Source organism: Pinus tabuliformis, chromosome 9, assembly GCF_031772625.1.
Source record: "Pinus tabuliformis cultivar Carrire ecotype Pingquan chromosome 9, CPIR1, whole genome shotgun sequence".
NCBI lineage: Eukaryota > Viridiplantae > Streptophyta > Pinopsida > Pinales > Pinaceae > Pinus > Pinus tabuliformis.
The window spans coordinates 817098805-817121563 of NC_142307.1; the positions used below are offsets into that span (position 1 = coordinate 817098805).

At 37.8% G+C, this 22759-nt stretch overlaps 1 protein-coding gene across 5 annotated transcripts in view; it reads right to left on the minus strand.

Annotated features, from left to right (window-relative positions):
- The window catches only part of LOC149151296 (lysine-specific demethylase JMJ17-like), a 288744-nt gene that overhangs the window by 45203 nt on the left and 220782 nt on the right, over positions 1–22759 (minus strand). For 4 of the 5 annotated variants that reach the window (XM_089445773.1, XM_089445769.1, XM_089445771.1 and 1 more), the window contains exons 26-29: positions 17850–17967; positions 17671–17744; positions 12382–12529; positions 11657–11803 (exon numbers count right to left, since the gene is read on the minus strand). In XM_089445773.1, coding sequence (XP_089301899.1) covers positions 11657–11803; positions 12382–12529; positions 17671–17744; positions 17850–17967 — 487 coding nt within the window. The remainder of the gene's footprint in view (positions 1–11656; positions 11804–12381; positions 12530–17670; positions 17745–17849; positions 17968–22759) is intronic. The other variant, XM_089445770.1, reaches the window with a different exon arrangement.

The window sequence follows — 22759 nt, forward strand, 5'->3', positions numbered from 1 at the left end:
ACTGAGCCCCAAGTTCGGTCTCAAAGTTATTTCCAGCTACATTAAAGTGTGGAGCACTAGAGACATGACGGATATCTCGAATGAATTGGTTTTTAATTACCCAAAACTTCTAAATTATTGCAACCCAATGTGGCAGAAATTGAATTTGGTCCGTCTCTATTGCCAGTACAATGAAAAAAACAAAGGAATTATCTCTTTTCATCCACTAAATTCATTACTAAGGAGTGGACTCAGGCACCTCCCAACAGCAAACTCAACAACAAACCATTGCTTGTTTTGTTCCATGACTGGAGTTATTTAGATTGTATGGATTACTATTGTTTTTTCACACGTACTTGGAAAAGATTCTCCCTTCTATTCTTGGAGAAAAAATACGAGCCATATTCCATTGTCTCTACACAGCAGCGGACCTCCATACATTGTGCGTTTAAAACAGTGTTGATAATATCGGTATCGGGAAAATATCGGCGAGGGTCCAGAAAATATCTTATCGGCAATATCGGCGAAAATATCGGCAAATATCGGCAAGCATAAAAAATGCATAATATATTCATTTTTTTCAGATTTTTAAACATATAAAGAAATAACAACATGAAATAAACACATTGGCACATAAATATGAAGAAAACACTGATATATATGATGTCAAATAGAAATGATACATCAAAGGCGATACCAAATCCTGCTGATACCTGATAATTGTCCATTCAAGGACTCAAATGTGGAGAACCAATACAAAATAACATCACATATATAAAAGTATCTCATCATCATGAGTTATATGTAGCACAACAAATAAAACTAGCAACTATCTATCTGAAATCACTGCCCTCTCCCCCTTTTACGGGAAAACATGATGGGTTGTTTGCCAGGCCTGCCCCTAGTAGTAGGAGGCCCTGACCCCTCTACACCTAATGTCAAATAATGAGTGCTAGGTATGGGGCTATGCTCTCCTATATCTATAGCAGATGGTGTTGACGTTGATGCTCCCGCAGTGTCCTCCTCCTCCTCCTCCTGCTCCTCCTCTGAGTGTTGCTGCTCCTCTGACTCTGAGTCCTCCTCTTGTTGCCCCTGCTCTAATGGATCATCTGCCACTGGCTCTAACCATGAAGGTGACTCCTCCAAGAGGGACTCCTCAGACTCCACCCTCCACGGAGACAATACATCAATATTGTCTAAGCTAAGTCACATGACACGAGGACACGAGACACAGAGGACACGTAAATACAAGTATTCAATACGAAACACAACGACCTGGAAACAAGACACGGGGGACACGTTATATATATATATATATATATATATATATATATAGTTTTTTATCCATATTAAATAGCAGGTTGCAGCTTATCTAATCAAATTAAAATATAATTACTTCTCAAAGTTCATAGTTCACTTTAAAAAAATAAATATAATCAAAATTTACTATTTAGAAATTAGAATGTGATATGCTTGGTCTTGATTCTTGAATATTCAATGTTCATTGTTCATGTACAACTTACAAGCACATAAGAAAATAACTAAAGTCTAATCCTATTGATTTCCTCTGCCCCTCTTGCGAGAAAATGCCACAGCTTTCCCTTTCCCTCTAGATGTAGATGCTGGTGCTGGTGGAGTTGGCAGTGGGGTTTGCTATGCTCTAGAAGCTGAAGAACTAGAAGTAGGAGCTATAGGAGGTAGACCACGTCCTCTACTAGTGGCAGGGGTAGCCCGGGCAGGTGGTGTCACCTGGAAACATTACAATCTCCCAATCATGAAATCCTAAAAAACTGATAAGTCTGCTGCATTTTGAATGAAATCTAAAATTCTACTTTCTCCATATGAAATCCAATGAGGCTGGAACCACTCTCAAACATCCTGAGTCATTTCATGGTAATGTTAAAAATTTAAGTAAAAGGATGAAAATGAAGATTAAGGAGAATGTCACTTTTACTTTAAGAATTTAACATTACCATGAATAGCATATCAATACTAGGGCCTAGAAGGCTCAAACCATCCTTGGCAGCAACCACATAGCTCTCCCCTTCTTTCTCCAGCAATCAGAAATGAAAATGATATGAAAAAAACCAAAATCGGATTTTTATAGGCCGTGCAGAAATTTTTTACAATCACCGGGTGATTTTTCAATTGTCGCGCGATATTTTCCGAAATATCGGCGATATTTCGGAAATCGCGCGATATTTTCAAAAGCCGAAAATATCGCGATATTTTGTCGGCGATATATCGGCTCGCCGAAAATATCGCGATATTTCCGAATATCGTCGATGTCTCGGCGATATTATCAACACTGGTTTAAAAAATATATATATAGTGGCACCCGTCCACATCTCGTCCATTCCTCCCTTGTGTTACTTCATCGAGCCACCTTCCGCTCTCTCCATCCATTATGTGATGCCGCAGATCCTGTCTGTCGTGACTTTCCTTCAACGCTACACAATCCGACCGAAGTCACTGCCTGCTGCAAAAACCATTGATGTCGTCACTAGTTCACTGTTACGCTGCATAATCCGCCACCCAACAGAATCCCCGTTAGCCAATCATACAGCAGCAAGGTTAACAGTAACAAGTCAATCGGGTTATTTCCGGTCAAACCAAGCACCGCATTCTCAACTAGCACCGGTTTCTTTGCCTTGTCGACACTGCGTACTACAAAACAATCCGCATTTTTGTCATGTTGTGTTTCTCATCCAGCCAATCTTATTGGTCGGTCAACGCAGTCATCCGATCACATCCTTTCACAATTGGGGTTATACTATTTTGTTCGATGTTATCAACGGTTTAGTTATATATATATATATATATATATAGATTAAGTATATAATTAATTTAATAATTTAAAAAGAGTTAATTAAATAATTAGAAGAAAAAAAATAGAGTTATTTAAAAAAAAAATAGAGTTAAAACAAAAGAGTTATAAAAAAAATATTTAGAGTCATTAAAATTAAATAAAATCAAAAAAATAAAAATAAAAAAATCGATAACCCTGGATTCAAGACAGTGTTACCAAGCGAATTATACAGGCAAAGGTGCCAATGGCATCTAGTTACATATGTCAAGATGACAAATGCAAATCAGTGTTTTACAACTCGGACTCGGACTCGGACTCGGCCGAGGATCGACTCCGACTCGGACTCGGACTCGGTAATGACTCGGCCGGCTCGATTTCAATGACTCGGTCGTTGTAAAAAATACATTAAATATTTATTTTTTTTATAAAAAAACATAATTTCTCTAAAAAATACATTAAAAAATACATTAATTTCTATAATTTTTATAAAAATACATTAAATAAGCATCATTTCTCTATGTATAACTAAAATCAATAAATTTACTGTTATCTGACCAGTTAGATGACCCTAGCAAGTAGTACAGCAACTTCAGTTGTAAGGAAGGAAGAGAAGTTTCAGTCTCATTAATGCTTGGGCTTCTGCTAACCAGGAAGTCAAATTCCAATCTCCTTTTGTGGAAGCTTTCAAAAACAACTGATCAACCACACTACCATGAAGGAATATTCATCAACTAAATGGTGTCTCTAGTTCATGAAAATTGAATGAAAGGCAGGAATTCTGTTTCAATGAACTTTATAAAGTACACTATCAAGAAACATCCAATCAAATGAATTTGATGGTTCATAATTTTAAAATGCATCCATTCTTTACTTGTATACACTATTTCCCTTGTACCATATGTTAATCTGAAGCATCTCTTAGCATGTTCAAAGAATGAGTGTATTTAACAGACAAGCTGCTTTTGTCTCAGCGAGTCAACATTTAGGCTATCAATGGATTTGCTGGCATATGTTACCTCCCAGTACTAGCCATAATTATGGGTCAACCTTATGTAATTTAAGGCTCCAGGAACTCATTACTATGACAGAATGTTCATGGGGCCTCCATTCTCAGCATTACCTCTATTTGTGCTCTCTCTGAGTTGCGAGAAATGTATCAAATCTTTAATTTCATCCAATGAAGCTAAGACTTTAAAGTTTAAAGTTTATATATATCTCTGGAAAGGCTTTAAGCAACGACAATAAAGCTATACAACCTCCATGTTTTTCAAGCACTAAAATGGATTGAGAATAGAGGATGATCCCCACCTCAACTGGCATTTCCTCAGCTAAACACAATACCGTTTATAGTTGACTCGGACTCGGACCCGGCCGGGTTGACCGAGTCAGCTATGACTCGGCCGAGTCATTGGCTGACTCGGCCGAGTCATAGCTGACTCGGCCAGCCGAACCGGGTCATGGGCCGGGTCAAAAAAATTTGCAATGAAACGGATTGAAACGGCCGTTTCCGTTTCGGTTCGGCCGTTTCGTAAAACACTGATGCAAATTGAAGGAAACTGCCGACAAGAAGCTTTGAGGACAAAGCCTCTGAAGAAAGGGGCTATGTTATGAATATAATTCATAAACAAGTAAATAAATAAAATAAATATAAATATTAAATAATCAAATATTGATTATGTTAAATAGTCATTAAGTTAAGTGAATAGGCATGTCTAAAAGACATGACTAGTCACGAAATGACACCTGCTTAGGCATATATATGTGGGTCCTCATCGTAACATTCATCACTTGTATATATATATATATATATATATATATATATATATATATATATAATTTCAAATACCTCTATGTATTTTTACGTTGAATTCAACAAGCTATCAGTTTTTATGCTTCATTCAACCTCTAAGGGGATGACAGGTCCAAGGTACACCCTTTAAGTGGAAGATGTGATGTGAAATAATGATGGAACGGAGTGGAGATAAAGGGAAGGCTCGAAGCCACATGTCATTGTACAAGGGTAGCTATGATGAAGAAAGCACACACCTTGGGTATATGAATGTAGGAGGCAACAATCGTGGTACATGAGTTACCCCAGTCGTTGATTTTCCACCCTGCTTCATTTACCTTTTTCTTGTTATTGATTTTTCTTCATTTTGTTGCTTGGGGCTCAAGGGGATGAGAGCATGATGTGTAAGATATAGCAGTGATTACCCCCCTTAAGGTAGTGCAGTTCATCGCCCACTAGGGGTTGGGACATTCATGGGTTCCTTAATGATGCAAATGACACTCATAGGGGCCCTAGGAACTAGGGTGATGTCCATAGTGATGAGGGGTGGAGCTCATGCTTGTTTTTTCCCACATAATAAATTTTATTGTTTCGGCCATCTTTTGCATTTTGTGGTACATTTCATGTTGTATGTGACCATATTATGATTTTATCTTTCTTTTGCTTCATCAACCTTTGGGGCATCGTTCCAAGCCTAACCAATGTGTGGCCAAGGAGAAGGGGAGGCTAACAACATATGAACCCAATGGACAAATGTAGACCCAGATAGAGAAAATGTCAAAAGGGGCTTGTAATGAGCGAATGGGAGTGAGATACATGGTATCAAGAAATCGGACCATGCAACCAAAATCAAGGTTTCCCATGTAGTGCCACTGCTAAATCTACTAGTCAATAAAGGAGATCCCACAGGACTAGCATTCGGGATTAACCCCCAAGCTGAGGTAAGGCAACAAGTGTACAATCAAGGCCCTTCCTTCTTCCCAGTCTCCTCATGATCCATGCCCAAGTGTTCCCAAGGAAAACAAGCATGAATGCCTAATTACATAATGAAAAATCATACATTTGGGATTGGATGAGCGAGGGTACACAATCGTTAGCTCATGTGGTGGAGACCGGTAGCACATCAAAGCTATCAGGTGGTTGAAAGGGATGGTGGTTGCAAGGGGTTGTTGCAGTGTTTCATGGGGAAGCATCCCCAAGGGTCGCATGCACGCACACCTCACACCCCATGCACCCGGGACAGGGAATCATGGGGAGACACAAGGGCGTGCGTTTCCCCAGTGTGGGGACGAGACTCCCCAAAAGGGGTGTGTCTAGGAGTCCCCCCTCAAAACTTTAGTATCCAGTATATAGTATATGGTAATATACTAGTATGTTTTGCTTTCAATTTAGATTCTAGAATGATGAATGATGAATTTAATTTTTAAATCAATGTAGGTTGTAGAACGATGAATGATGAATGATATGGATCAATGTATTTGAATATTTCATTATTCAATTTTTATTGAATCTCATGGTATGGATGAATAATGAGTATGGCATACTTATGATGTATGTATCAAAATGAATGATTAGGATGGATCAATGTATGTCATTATTTAATTCAATTATGAATTTAAATTTTATGCATGGATCAGATTTCAATTTTCAATGTATTGGTATCCATATTACTATTAGTTTATTTAATATTTATGCTTTAATTATTGAACAATGAATATGAACATGAATTAATTTTATATATATATATATATATATAATTAAAAATTATATACCCCGACATCCCCCGGCACCCCCGAAATTTCCCTAAAATTTGTGGGTACGCCCACACGTCCCCCCATGTGCGTCTCCCTGCACCCGCGTCTACCCACACCGGAGTCTTGGTGGAAAATTGGGTTCTTGGCTGCCAGCTGAAGACAAATCTAGGAGAAAATTTCGCCTTTCGCCTATGGGGTCACCCATTGTTGTGGGCTAACATCTACCTCCAATTGGGACATGAGCTCTCAGAAGAGTCCACGAACCATGCACTCAAACGGGCAGGTCATGATAACACTAACAATCCTTTGGGATTCTTTGCACATCACAGACATGAAAAGAAAGGAAGCATGTGTCCGAGCGTACTTTGATCACCCATGTTTCTCATCAAATAATAATAAAACCATGCAAGAAATAAAATCTACTTTAAAATGCAAGTCTAATTTATATGCATCTAATCTAGCATGAGAACATAATATGATGACGTTACCTATGCAAAAATCAATATGCAATGCATCCTACTCTACCATGCATGGCTACATTATACAAACGTTAGGTGTAATCATATAGCCAATGTAACCAACATATTAGTAGATCAATATAAAAACACTTGCCCTCATGATTACTCATGTAACAAATCCAAAAGCAGAGATAGGAAGAATCATATGTAGGATCACAAGTGGGGAGGTGAGAAAATAAAGTGACCATATATGAAAAATCATGGATGGAGAAGGGAAAGAGGGTTGCAACTTGTTCCATTGGATCCTCTCATCCATCCAAAAGATGGAAATGTCAACAATCAAGCACATGAATTTCCAATGAATAATTAGTTCAAGAATATCATCCACTTCATGGTCATGGAAGAGATGAGGGGATGGAGGACAAATAGGATCATAGTCAGTGTCATATATAAAACCATTTTCAAAACGATTACCAATATCCCATTTGCCTTCTTATATATGCAAGAATTTTGAAATACCAACATTATACGGATCCCAAGGAGCCATTTCCTCGAGTTTTGCATAACAAATCAATAGGGAGTCGCCAAGGGAAATTCAAAATGCCTCGAGATGCTTGCTTCACCCTACAAGCATTGACTTTGAGGTTCAATGAGGAAAAAGGGCTTTGTTCCTCCATCGAAGTCGCCAAAAGGATATATTCATAATGTCGTATAAGAACAAGACACGTCTCGTGTCCCCAGCAACAGCACGAAAAAAGTTGTTGCACAAACTAGCAACCCTTGTAAAGAGGCAAAAGCTAGAGGGAACAACATAACCTATGACACAGGCCCACTGTCACCACAGCCTAAGTCCACTACTCTTCTCGAATTTTCATCGACGAAGGGAGTCTCAATATTACTCACTTGTGATTAATGTGCGTTTGTGCTAGGTTTGAAGTGAGGTAAGGTGGCTCATTCGATGGAAAGGTTCAACAAAAGTATGAGCTTTGGGAGAAGCTAGTAAAACCTTCCACAAAAACCCCTTTAAAAGATATAGCTACAAAGTGTGAATTCTTATCATGAGAACAAATTCCATGCATTAAAAATTATTTGCAAGATAATTTCACCATAAAGAGACACTTACAAGTAGAGTATATCCATTCATCAACAATGCATTAGAAGATCCAAAAAGATTTCAAGATAGATCCAAAAATCAAAGCGCATCCCAAAGACATCTAAAAATCCGCTCCAATTGCAGGTCCAAATTCACTAATTACACCGAAAATCTAAGAAACAATTATTTGAGGTGAGAATAGGTCTCGACTCTCACCTATTTATAGTATATACAAGTCATAAGAGTTTAAATTGTAAATGACAAACCCCTCTATTTGCCTCATATGTTAAGTACCCCACCCATGGTTACAAGCCAACCATGAAAAATTAAATCGAATTTCCCTCCTAGGCCCACACAATGCTGACATCATGTAAGCGTGGAGGCCTAGAGGGGCAGTGTTGAGGCCGCATGTGCTAAAAATGTGAGAGAGGGCCTCCAACATCATGACAAAGAGGGTGATGCCCTCCTAATGCTGCAAAACATCTCCAAACCCCTATTTGGGCTTTGTAGGCTCCAAATGGGTCTCATGGGTTTCCAAGTGGCTCAAGATGAAGTCAATGTCGTATCGATGAGGGCCAGAAGATGACACATGCCCTCGCATGTCTCCCTAGAAATACATAACCTCCTCTAGGCCCTAGATCAATTGTCGAGTGTCAGGTGCAATGTGTAATCGGTTGGGGTAACGTGGTCCAAGTGCATCATCATCTCTAAATAACTAGAACACGAGCAAGCAAGTGGTGCTGTAATGAAGAAGCCCATGGTGTGGCAATCAATGCTCTACATGGATGGAGGCCCATGGCTCTCAATGCTCACCCTAAAAATGTCTAATCCTCTGGAGGGCTTGGATCCCGTATAGGGAGGACATGTTCAGATGAAAACCCACCTGCAATCCTGTAAAAGATCCAATGCATCTCCTAACCATCCAATACAATGATTTATTAGTGTGATTGAGTAAATAATCTTGTTATTCAAGGGCAAAAGTGGACACTTCATAGTAGGTTTACCTTCCCAATTTAGGGCTTTGAACATGTACTAGTGTTACCTCCCTTAGTAGGAGAGGTTAATGAAGGTCCAAGGTACACCCTTTAAGTGGCAGGTGTCATTGTGAAATAATGATGGAACAGAGTGGGGACAAAGAGAAGGCTCCATGCCACATGCCATGGTACAAGGGTAGCTATGATGAGGAAAGATCATACCTTGGGTATATGAATGTAAGAGGGAGCAATCGAGGTACATATGTTACCCTAGCCTTTGTTTTCCATCCTTCTTCATTTGTCTTCGGGCTCTTATTGATTTTTCTTCATTTTATTGCTCGGGGCTCAAGGCGATGAGAGCATGATGTGTAAGATATAGCAGTGATTACCCCCCTTAAAATAGGGCAATTCATCGCCCAACAAGGGTTGTGACATTCATAGGTTCCTTAATGATGCAAGTGGCACTCATAGGGGCCCTAGGAAGCAACGTGATGGCCATAATGATAGGGGGTAGAACTCATGCTTGGCTTTTTCCCATGTGCTAAATTTTATTGTCCCAACCATTTTTTGCATTTTGTGGTACATTTCCTATTGTATATGGCCATATTATGCTTTTATCTTTCCTTTTAGCTGCATCAACCTATTGGGCATCTTGGCCATCGCCTCCCATATAGGGAGGTCATGTCCAAGATGAAAAACCACTTGCAATCCTGTATAAGATCCAATGCGTCTTCTCACCTTCCAATACAATGATTCATAGTGTGATTGAGTAAATACGCTTGCTATTCAAGGGCAGAAGTGGACACATCATCGTGACTTTACCTTCCAAATCTGGGGCTTTGAACATGTATTAGGGTTACCTCCCTTGGTAGGAGAGGTTAGTGAAGGACCCTATCAGATGGTTTCAACATCTAAGGGGTTGTGTTATGAACATAAATTATGTAAAAATAGATAATTAACTAGTAATTACTTAAACAAAGAGGCATGTCTCTGCAAACACGACTCTTCGCGAAAGGTTACTTACCTGGCTATATATATAGGACCATCATTTTCAATTATACTCATCCTATGACAATTCTTTATACCATATACAATTTACAATTACGGTCCTACCATGGATGTCTTTGTCTACAAAGTATTTTAAATATTTCCACTGCGTATACGACTCTTGATCGTTACATGTTGATAAGTCCAAGGTACACCCTTCAAGTGGCAAGTGTCGGGAAATAATGATGGAACAGAGTGGGGACAAAGGGAAGGCTCCAAGCCACATCCTATGGTACAAGGGTAGCTATGATGAGGAAAGCCCACACCTTGGGTATATGAATGTAGGAGGGAGCAATCATGGTACATTTGTTACCTCGGCCTTTGTTTATCAACCTTTCTTCATTTGCCTTTTGCCACTTATTGATTTTTCTTCATTTCATTGCTCGGGGCTCAAGGTGATGAGGGCATGATGAAAAATACTCGAATCCCAGAAAGATTCTTCACAACAATTTTAGAAATTAAACATGCATGATAAAATAGAAACGTAAATTTCATTCATAAACAAAATACCATTCCAGTTCTTGAATATGTAAAATGTTAGAAACAAACGAGTACACTATACACAGACAGATTTAAATCTGGTCAGAATAAATATGCTCAATCACCAAAACAATACATGCTACATACCCCAAACGGGAAAAATACCTAAAATTAAGCTCACGCCAAAAACTAAATAGTAAATAGAGCCCACTGCTCACTCTCCTGGCTCTGAAAACTGTCTCAACTACTGCATGTGTAATAAAAAATAATAAATGGCCATGGTGGGAAGGCCTCCAAATTGCACTATCTCATATCCAAACAATAACCGCATATAAAAATAGCATTGTCTCATGTTCAAGCAGCAAAAGGATGAATGCAAATGTTTTTTAGTTATTTTGTTTTTATTTGGTGAAAAGGATTTATTTTTATACATGTTTGTAGGTTAGATATTCTTTTCTCCAGATATTAAGCCAATTTCTGCCACAATGTGCCCACAATCAACCAACTGCAAACCAAAGCAGGCATATCTTGGTTCCTTTTGGGAGCCATCCTGCTTGGAGACAACCAGAACTCTCTGGTTTCTCAAGGAATGCCTACGACGTTACCATCTCTTATTAAAGGTGGCCCAATGACAAGGGGAACATCCCTGACATCCCCAAGGGTGCCCCCAACACATCAGGGACATCCCCAGCCATCCCCAAGTAACATGGGACATGGGAAAATACAATAGAGGTCCCTAACCTACAGGGATGTATTCTAGTGTAACCATGATCATAACCAAATAAGTGATTGAAAATCTACAGCTACTTCTTTTTAATTTTGCTTATATAATATAAAAAACCAACTCTTCCAATCACTCTTGCTTGCTCATTTCTATTTTTCTCCCTTAAGAACAACAGTTGCCATTGTTTACTATTCATTAAGCATTGAATATCTCACTAATCATCTGTTTCAATTTACCTTAGTATAGATCTTTATATACTCTAAAACTATATTTGAAGTTTTCAATTCCCCATTTGTTTTGTTTCGTATCTTTGCAGAATTTTTTAGTCAATTACTATTTGTTTTCACCTATCCAGCATTCAAAATCATCTTCCAGCTTCCATCTGATATAACTGTTAATTTATTTTTGCCAAACTTCATTTCCAACTATATAATTGGTATAAATGTTAGCAAATTCATTCCCAGATAGCAAAATATTTGATAGTTTAGAAAACACAGGAATCTCATTTTGCTGCAAACAAATACGATTCTCAAGCATAGCATTTCAAACCTCTTTTATAGCACGTCGAATTTGTCTGAAAAAAGGCTTGGTTGCACCTTCTAGAAGTCTTTTTCCTTTATTTCTCCAAGCATTTACATGCAGAGCCACCTCAAGCTTCTTTCTTTCTTCTGCTTGGACCTCCACCAATTCAATTGTCTGAAAAAGAATTAAAAACACGTTAACATGAAGAAAATTATCAAACAAGCCTCGCGGTTGTATCCTTTATCAACCACCCTTTCCCTGTAACTTATTAAAGACAATGAAAATATGTCTACTGGTTAATAATTCCAAGAATAACCTTCTAGTATTTAAATAACATAGCCTCAAGCAGAAAACAGCAAGAAAGAATCAAAACATATTATAAAAATAAAATATAGAGGAAAAGTGATTCAATCTGTTTGTCGGGAGTCTCAGCAAATAAAAGGATGTGGCAAGATATCATATACACTTAGCAAATCTAAAATGATTTAGAAAAAGATAATATACCATATTAGAATTTACATGTGAATAGCAAGACAAGCGTCTCTTGGTGAACTAAGTCATGAAATCCTATGTAAAAGGAATCAATTCAGTAACTACCACAGTCACTCTTCCCAGAGATCAAATTGTAATGACATAAGTAGAACCAATAATAACTATGGTACTGCACAAATAGGCAATTCAATCCAACAAAAAAAAAATGAAGGTCGTAGTCATCCAATTAGAAAGTTAATGGCTTTCAGTATGCCAGATACCTTTAGTGCAATAACGAGTCTTCGCGAATCAAATATGGAATTTTTGTCATGGGGAACCAGGACATCACAAGTGATTTCTCTTAAATAAGATTGCCACTCCTTTGCATGTTCGACAATGCCCTGAATGAGTTCTACCTCCTGGATCCTGCTAAACAACACTCCAAGGGAAAAGAAAAAGTTATCTCTAAACCAAAGTCTCTGGAACAGCAAGCAAAAATATTTGAAAATGGAAATTCGTAAGTATAAACTTTAAAGTAGCATTTACACTCAGATTCAAGTTCAGACTTCAAATGCACTTGCATATTGAACAGAGCTCAATTAAAAAATTATTGACCAGAACATAAGAGAAAAGCATTTGTGAGCAAAATGGGCATATCATTGAAGTAATGAAATAAAAACTCAATAGGTCTCATGGAATCTACCAAAATCTCCAAGATGCCGCATTATAACTGGTAATGTCTCTATACTATTTTTGCCAAATGCTGTGCAAACAGACATGCAAAAAATAGTATACCCTATATTTTTCTTGAAAATAAAATATACCCTATATTTTTCCTGAAAACAATCATATGGCCTGAGAACATAACCAATCCTCATACAATGTTGCAATAACATTTAATTGTTAGGCCATGACAAGAGAGATGGCACTTTGTTTTAGACAAGGAATATATTAATTTATAATTAATAGAACAACTGCACTGTCCAAGTATTTATTTACACTGCTTTTATGAAGGAAACTGTACTGAATAAATCCTAATTGCAAATGATGTCAGAGACAAATCCTGTTGCTAGTATCCAACATTAAATACAAAAGGAGTAAATCAACATACTGCAACCAGTGTAAGAGCAAATTATAAAACTGAATATTTATTTTTGTCTTGCGCTAAACCATTGATCACGCCCCTTCCATTAAACTGTGAGTCCCTAGATAATCAATAAGTCAGAGACCACATAGATATGAGTTCTAAACCTTATCTTTGATGAGGTGTTGTCATGATCCCCTGCTGAGTTGTCAGTAAGATCTAGATCTAGAATGGTCCAATTGATGTACTATAAATTCAGATCATGAGATCAATACATGTAAGAGAATGGCCTAAGACCTTTTCCACCACATTCTTGTCTCGTCTGGCTTGCTCAATTCTTAACATGGTATCAGAGCTAAGAGAAGACCACTGTGTACAAGATCATAGCTAATTAGATTTCTTTTCGATTTAATTGGCTATTACTTTACTTATATTTCAGAAAATATCTGGTTATCATCATGTATGTGAGATCTCAAGAGTGAAAATAAAAGGAATCAAAATAGAAAGTTAAGATGTGGTTGTAATAATAGCATATAGGTTGTGTATAGAGCATAGAACTGGTAAAGCTCTGGTTTAGATCTAGTTTATCTCTCTGAATTCATTCACAATTATCAGATCAGTTTTTTTATTAGTTTCAATTCAAAAAACTACATCTACGAACAAGTGAACTGCCTTCCCTCTCATAAGTTTTAATCCTACTCCCTTCTATGTAGCCCTTATTGATCTTGGCATGAATCCTAGATCCATGGAATCAGGGTCAAAATTGTATCATATCTGCAGAATTTTAAATTGGTTTCTGCTGCAGGGACAAAAGCTTAGGCTTTGAATGTTTTGGGTGCCTTAAAAGATACGGTGCAATTAAAGAGAGAATTTGATCTAAAAAGACTGAATGATCAGTCAGATCTGAAGTTTTATTCCCTAAATCAGTCCCGAGATCATCGCCTTTCTCAAGGAATAGCACAAGCAGTGATCTGGTAACACTCCCCGAGATCATCATCTGCCCAAATTAAAACTCCCTCTTAGCAAGGACTGTGCTCTAGTAATACTCCACACTGAGCATCACCCTGATTATCCGGCACCGGTCCCTATGCTGATGCTAGGCATCCCCACCCAACATCCTCTGCATTGCTGCATCCTGTACTGCTGCCCATGGCCCTGCTAGTGCCGCTGCGGCATCCGTACAGCAGCTCCCTCTGCATCCGTGTTGTTGCTAGTCCATCCTCCCAGCACTGCATCCCCCTCTCATCATGCTACATCGTGCCACTGCATACTGCTACTGCATTGCAACTCAATTACTGAGAAGTAAGTAACTGATACACCCAACTTCTGACATCCCTGTCAGGCTAGAAACACCCCGAAGCTGAAGCTCTCTCTGTTGCTAACAAGTGCTCTCCCTCTACTGGCCTCTGCGCTGCTGCAACAACTCCCTGCATCTCACACCGTTGCACACCTCTCTGTGCCATCCTACATTGGTGCAACACTCACGTGCCTCTCGCACTGTTGCAGCGTGCTAGCCTCGGGCTGCCCCAAGACTCCTGCGTTGTAGCACTCTCTGTCGCTCCATCTGCATTTGTCTCTACCAACATCTGCCAGTTCTGCTACTCCTGCTCGGGGCTCCCGTGGCAAGGTATAATCCAAGAGGTTGGGTACCTCGAGGATCCTACCCCTCATCGCCTATAGTCCTCCTGACTACAGCTAAATGTCTCCCCACTTCTTCTTTAGAGGTATATGAGCACTCATGGCACAATCGTCCTCCTCATTAACTTCTTTCTCCGCCTCTGCAGGCACTGCCTTCGAGTCTGAAGCCTCTCCCTTACTCTTCTTCCTAGAACACTGGTTCGCAAAATGACCCAATTCCCCACAATGGAAGCACTTGACCTTGGAGAGGTCCTTCTTCTTCCTCTTCTCCTGCTTTCTCGTAGATGCTAGAGCCGCATCCTCTTACTCCTTCTTGATCCTGACCGCTTTTCCGCTACTCCCCGCCTTAGTCAGTCGTCTAATCTCTTCTTGATGAAGAGCCGCCCACAGTTCTTCCCAATCTGGAAGACTCATCCTGCCCAGTATGCTTTGGACAAATACCTCCCAATCCTCGAAAATTACGTTTAGTGTGGTCCTCACCATCAATTCCTCATCCAGCATGGCCCCTATGGAAGTTAGTTGGTCACGGATCTCCTTCAATCGACCGAGGAAGACATCTATCTGCTCTCCCTTCTACATCTAGTATGCCCTTAGCTGATTCTCAAGGAGCATCTTCCTTTGCACGAAAGTATGTTGGTATAATGTCTTCAAGGCATCCCACATCTCCTTTGTCGTTTCCTTCTCGGCAATCTGTGGTACCACATGATCCTTGACCCCGTCAAGGATGATGTACTTAGCCTTAGCCATTCCCTCCTCGTACCTTTCATTAGTTACCGAGTCAACTAGGATAGCTATCACTCTTGAAACGAAGCCCTTGAGGCGATGTCTATCTAGAATGGACAAGATCTTGGCCTTCTAGACCACAAAGTTGCATGCTTTGTCCAGCCTAACCTAATCTTTCATCCCATTCACGGCCATCTCGTTGCTCTTATTTCGATACCTCCGAGTCTCTCTTTTTCCCTCCTGGAATTCCTCTGTTCGACTCCTGCTGAGTCTATCAACTTCCCCTCTGGAAGTTCTCGGTGTGAAGTAACTATTTTGTCCATGTTCTAAACAATCTATCCACTTACAACTCCCTCAACACACTCAAAATGTTCGGAGAAGATACAAAGAAAATGAATATCGAGTCTACTACTACAACATTTCAATGAAGTTCATCATTGAATATTGTTCAATTCTATTTAGCCAAATTTTGTCGTCTTTTCCTCAATAGACGAAGGCAGCATTGGGGTCATGATTCATAAACAAGTTATTGAGATGGGTCAATTTGGCCAACTGTTGTTGTCTTTTCACCAAGCCATGAAGAAGGTTGTGGGGTCCCATCCCTGGTCTACTTCTATTTCTGATCAGCAAATTGACCCATCTCAACAACTTGATTATGATATCCTCAATTTAGACAATTTCTTGCTTGGCTTTCCCAACTTTTATGCACCACATCATGACGAGCGAAAACCTCACTCTAGAAAAGGATAACTGATGACAATCCCTGTGTTCAGATTGCGGGCATTGCAACATTTCCATTGGATTCTTTCATGTGTGAGGGTATGGAACTAGCATTTAATTTAGGGGACCAAGCCCTCTATGTGCCTCGAGATGTTGGTGGCAATGATTGTTGAACTCCTATGTCATGACCCTAGTAAAAATGTACCCATCACTCAAACAAAATATCGATTTGAAATGTCAAGCTTTTTCTATCTTATTTTAATGTTTTAGAGGGTGATATTGATGTTCATTGATGAGGATCCTACTATAGGCAATGATTTTGATGATATGTAGTACTAGTTATTTGTTGTAGCATGATCTGTTTGGACTCTACAGGCCAATTCTTTATTGATGTACTTTTGGTTCAGAGATGGATTGCACTCAATGCTATTTTGGTTATGTGCATCAATTGGATGATTGAATTTGCATCAACATCATGTAAATGTTTTATATATTTCATATTTTATGTGTAATTCATTAACTTGCTGCGTTTTTCAATATATATTATATTTTTTTCATATAGATAATATACAATGTGTCCTATGTGTCATGTTTTGGGGGGTTGTCATGTCACAGTAAGATACTCGTATTTTCATGTCCTTTTTGTCTCGTGTCCTCATGTCATGTAACTTAGGTGTGAAGTGAGTAACTGTTTTGTCCAAGTTCTAAACGATCTATCCACTTACAACTCCCTCAACACACTCAAAATGTTCGGAGAAGATACAAAGAAAATGAATATCAAGTCTACTACTGCAACATTTCAATGAAGTTCATCATTGAATATTGTTCAATTCTATTTAGCCAAATTTTGTAGTCTTTTCCTCAATAGATGAAGGCAGCATTCAGGTCATGACTCATAAACGATTTATTGAGATGGGTCAATTTGGCCAACTGTTGTTGTCTTTTCACCAAGCCATGAAGAAGGTTGTGGGGTCCCATCCCTAGTTGACTATGATATCCTCAATTTAGACAATTTCTTGCTTGGGTTTCCCAACTTTTATGCACCACATCATGATGAGTGAAGACCTCACTCTAGAACAGGATAGTTGATGACAATCCCTGTGTTCAGATGTCTCTGAGATATCAACTTCTACCATTCAATTGAATTTTTTCAATATTCTCAACAATGTAACAAACTGCAGCTTAAAAGAAAATGTATGCATAAATATTATAATATTATGCATGCCCCATCACTAGTTTATTATTATTATTCACAAAAGCACAAATAGACAGGCAACTTGAACTTGCAAGGGTCCTTAATCTTTATCACAAAACTGATCCTTTGCTCAAAGCTAATAAAACCATTATCAACATTCATAACATATAATGGTCTGTCTAGATTCATATGACAAAAATAATATAATACCATGGAGGACGACATTTTGCTTCATTCAAGAGTTCTACAAAAACGCCAATAGTGGGGCGATTTTTTTGTGAAACCTGGAAGCATATCAAGATATGTTAGAAAGATGGTATAATTTAAGGAGCATTAATCGTCCAACTAAACATAACTGTTGAAAATTTCAAAAGTAACAATCCATTTACCGTTCTGCAAGCATCAGCATTAGCTAATGATCCACTTCTCACAGCAGTACAAAACCGGCACACATGTCTACTTGTCCACGTATGAGATTGCATAAGCCCAAAACATGAAGGGTGATACCTACCACAACAAAACACTCGTGGTAAATCTTCATGAAATCCACCTCAATCTGGCTTACAAGTCAAATGCACCATAAGGAACATAGGAAAAAGATAAAAACTAAATACCAAAGGATGGTGAGTTAAGAAGCAGTTGAAGATAAAATCAATTTAACGAACCAAAATTTATTCGAAAACATAAAGCTATCAACTACTGCAAGAACTATAGACACCCCAACAAACGATGGGACACTAAAATAAGATAGAATATCAAACCAGTGTTATCAGAGCTGTAGGAACAGATTCGAACAAGCCAATACACACTGGATCAAAAGAAAAAGGATAACTAGATACCAAACTACCAAAGGAAGCTGATTCTGTCCCAAACCGACCAGTTCAGATCCTATTTGACCAATTTGGATTATGTTTGGACATGTATCAAAACTGGCGCTCAAAAAACTAGGCCCTAACCACAGGCCATCATGCCCAAAAACAAAACAGAACAAAGGAAAAAAAACAGACAAAATGAAAGAAAGGGATTATTCCTCCCAAATCCCAATTTATTATTATAAAATGATTTGCATTGATGTACATGAACATATATATTTATAATAAAATTTGATCCAGTCCTAATCTGATCCCTTGTCAATTCCACTACCAGTTCCACACACGATAACATTGAACTGAAATAACAGATGCAACACAGGATCAAATTACATACAATCCACATACTAACGTAAGCTCCAAACAAAGATATCAACAATGATGTCTGTGTGATTGACTGTTCAATACCTGTTAGCAGCCAAAAATGAATTTCTCAAAAATCCATTTCGAGTACTTGTCAGAGATGATTCATAGGTACACTATGGGATGCACTGGTAGGTCATTCCATCAGCTGGCATCAATGGTCCAAGAATACTATTCAAACTCAGCAAATAGTCACAGGCTATTATTTCTCAGTGCTTGATCGTTGGAGAGGTTTTTGGGCAAGTATCTCTAGACGACACATCAAATATGTCAGTTCTTTTCAGGGAAACATCAAACATGTCAGTTGGATAGCTAAGTTGCACTAAAACAGATACAGATACGGGGTTTGAAATGGATCCGGCAAATTTTCAAAAAATCCAGATACGATACAAGAAGGAAACGACATATATATATATATATATATCTGACAAAATAAATTTTTCATATTACCATTCATCTTTTAGAATCTAGATTCTATATTTAAAAATACATAATCAAACTTAGACAGTTACTGTGATGTGTGCATTGAATGCATGTTGACTAAAAGACAACAAGAGGCAATGAGCCTGTGGTCTTAGTGTCAGAACCATACAACTTTAAAAGAAAAACAAATTTAAGCAAAGGAACTTTATTGCTTAATCTTGAAAGGGTTGACAAATATACTAAGTTACCAAGATACGGATACAGATACAGATCCGGATTCGGATCCAGATACAGATACATTGGTTTTTTGAAAAGCCAGGATCCGGATATGGTGAGGATACGACGAGTACAAAAAAATATATATAATATTTTTTATATTTTAAACAACATAGTTCTAAATCAAAACCATTACTAAGTCACAGTATTAGAATTAAATCATTAGATAATTTTTGAATCTAAACACTGAAATGACGCATGTTGCCTCATACAAAAATGATAGTAGTGATACAAAAATGAGTGTCTCATGAGTGATCACTCTACTAATATGATAATATCAAATAGGTGCATACCAGCACACCTATTTTAGTTTGCCCAGTGAGATGGGCCTTAAACCTATTGTATGAGCCTTTTGGAATGCTATCGCATTCACTACATCTCCATTTGTATGAACCACCCCCAACATTTTTGCCAAAAATTTCCACATATTACCACAAAAGAGATTTTGGGTCTTTATTGATATTTGTTCCTTCATTGTAGGAATGGCAATGTTTTAAAAACCCGAACCGGTGACCGGACCGGTCCACCTAATGAACCGAGTTTTGAACCAAAACCAATCGAACCAGGACTGGTCAGGTCTAAACGAACCGGTTTAAAAAAATACATTAAATAATTAATTTTTAATGAAAAAACTACTTTTAAGATTTAAAACCATGATTCCAAGCGAATAGAAACAAAATATGCAAGGTTTTTTCATCTATATACCATGTAAAGGTGAATATATCAAAATGGCATCGAGTGCAATACATATCCGCAACAAAATACATAATCAATGAGGTTCTAAATGGCCTCTAGAGTCCAAAAACAATGTTCTAAGCTATGGGGTCACTGAACTACTACAAGTCTATATATCAGTGATGAACAACATGATCACTCCTCATCATGATCAAACTCCTCACCCCTACTAGACAAGAGATCATAAACATGAGCTACATAAATAATATGCCTCCGAGTTTGAGGACTCCTAAAACTCCTCTACAACTTTAGTAGTAGCAAAAATAGACATCAAAACTACAAATCACTGATCAACATGTTCACTCATGAAACTCATCATTGATTCAACACTACTAAAAATACATAAACATCATCAACAAGAGATACATGAACATCATCTCGCTCAAAGTCTTCAAACTTGGATTGCTCAACCTTATAACATGATAGAAATTGAAAAGGTTTAACATGCCTAACTAATGATTTTGGTTTGAATGTAGGGTTCATCTCCTCAACCTTATAATGTGGTAGAAAAAGATTAGCATGCCTAACCAGTTGTTTTCCTTTGAGTGAAGGGTGCATTCTTGTGAAGGCCATGGTAGAGGAGTTCAACAATCAGTACCACCAACATCAACAAAGTTCAACAATCAATGCCACCACGATCAACGTTCTTAAAGGGTTTCATGCTCTCGATCAAATGCCAATCTCATACCTCACGCATGATAGAATCAAATGGAACATTGCAAACCCCCAAACCATGAAATCCTGAAAACCATTAAGTCTGAAAATTTTGAGTGAAATCTAAAATTCTAGTTTCTCCATATGAAATCCAACGCGGTCGAAACCACTGTCAAACATCATGAGTCATTTCATAGTAATGTTAAAAATTTAAGTAAAAGGATGAAAATGAAAATTAAAAGAAATGTCACTTTTACTTTAAGAATTTAGCATTACCATTAATTGCCAACATTGTTATGGTTGAGATGTGTCAAGAAAATGAGAGGGTAGGCATGTTTTTCTTGGAGGGACTATTTTTGGAGGAAAACAACCCCAAATTTCCCTCAAACCAGCTTCAAAACTCATAAAAATGCATTTTTTGGGGGTTATAGTTGCCTTGGCAATAAACTGGCCAGTTTAGGACAAAACCAGCCGTTTCTGTCCTAAATCGGACGGTTAGGGCAAAAAAAAAAGACGAAATGAGGAGCTAAACCAGGTTTTTAAGCCGGTTTGACCCTGTGAGCTTACTAACCGGCCGGTTTGACCTAGTGGGCTTGCTAACCGGCCGGTTTGACCTAGTGGGCTTGCTAACCGGCCGTTTTCACCGGTTACCGGTTCAGACCGACCGATTTTTAAAACACTGAGTGATGGGTCTTTATAATTATATATAAATTAAAACCATACACAAGTAGCAATATATGTTTTTTAATCTAAAATTACACATTAATTAATTAATATAAAAATTAAACATCAATATAAATTAAATATTAATAAAACTATAATTAAAACTATATATAAATTAAATATATGTTTTTAAAATTATAAATTATACATTAATAAATTAAATGTGTATAAATCAAATATTAATAATATTTAATTTATAATATATATTAATATTATAAATATAGATTAAATATATTAATATTTAATATTATATTAAATAATAATGTTAATCTTTAATATTTAATATGTAATATTGATTTATAATGGAAATTATGCAAAAAAGTAGAGAATGACAAAATAAGCTCACACACACACATAAGACACAAGATATGCTCTCTGGGAACCCTTTCGAGAGAAAACCTAGCTAGAAGGTGAGGTCGCTTCGATCTCTTTCTTTGTCTGGAAATATGGTTGCGAGTACAAAGAAGTAATGTTTGTTGCTCGTGGGTTGCTACAGTGCACAAATCCTCTCTGTGTGCTCTACCTCCTATCTCTCCTAGCTATCTTTTCTCAGCTATGGAACAAAATGCTCTCGAAAGAATGGAATGTCTCTTCCTCCTAGTGGCTCGGTTATAACACAGTCTGATAGCCTACTAGTGGTTAAGTTTGACTAAATCAACTCTTAACTAGAGTTACAATATAGACTCTTCTAGAGTCTTTTACATCACAATCTCGTGGCTAGCCCCTTTTCCATGAATAATGGGGGCTGACACGGCATCCTCCCAAATTATAGGTGTGAAAACAAAAAGGTCAACTTCTAAGTGGCATAACCTTCGCATATGAACTCTAATTGACACGCTTCTTGCGTCGTTGGAAAGATCTTTGTGTGTAAAACAATGTAAACGGGTGCTACGCTAAAGCGACAAAGATTTACCCCCAAAAAACATCGTTTGATGCCTCAAAACGCTTCCACAAGGTTTCAAACCCCGTTTTGCCAAAGTAGGTCCCGTTGGTAAAAACAATCCTGTGAGTTGATCCCTCTACTTTTTCCACTCCGAATGCATCGAAATGGATGACAAACAATATAACGATCCAATCCAGATCATCTTTTGTGTGCATTCTGTGGAAAAAAGGCATAATATTATGGTCATTTATCATGTTATGTTATGTATCATTATGACATATGTCCAACATTATATATCAATGTATCATTCATCACATATGTTCATATCATATATAATATGTCATATGTCATAATGATACATAACATAACATGA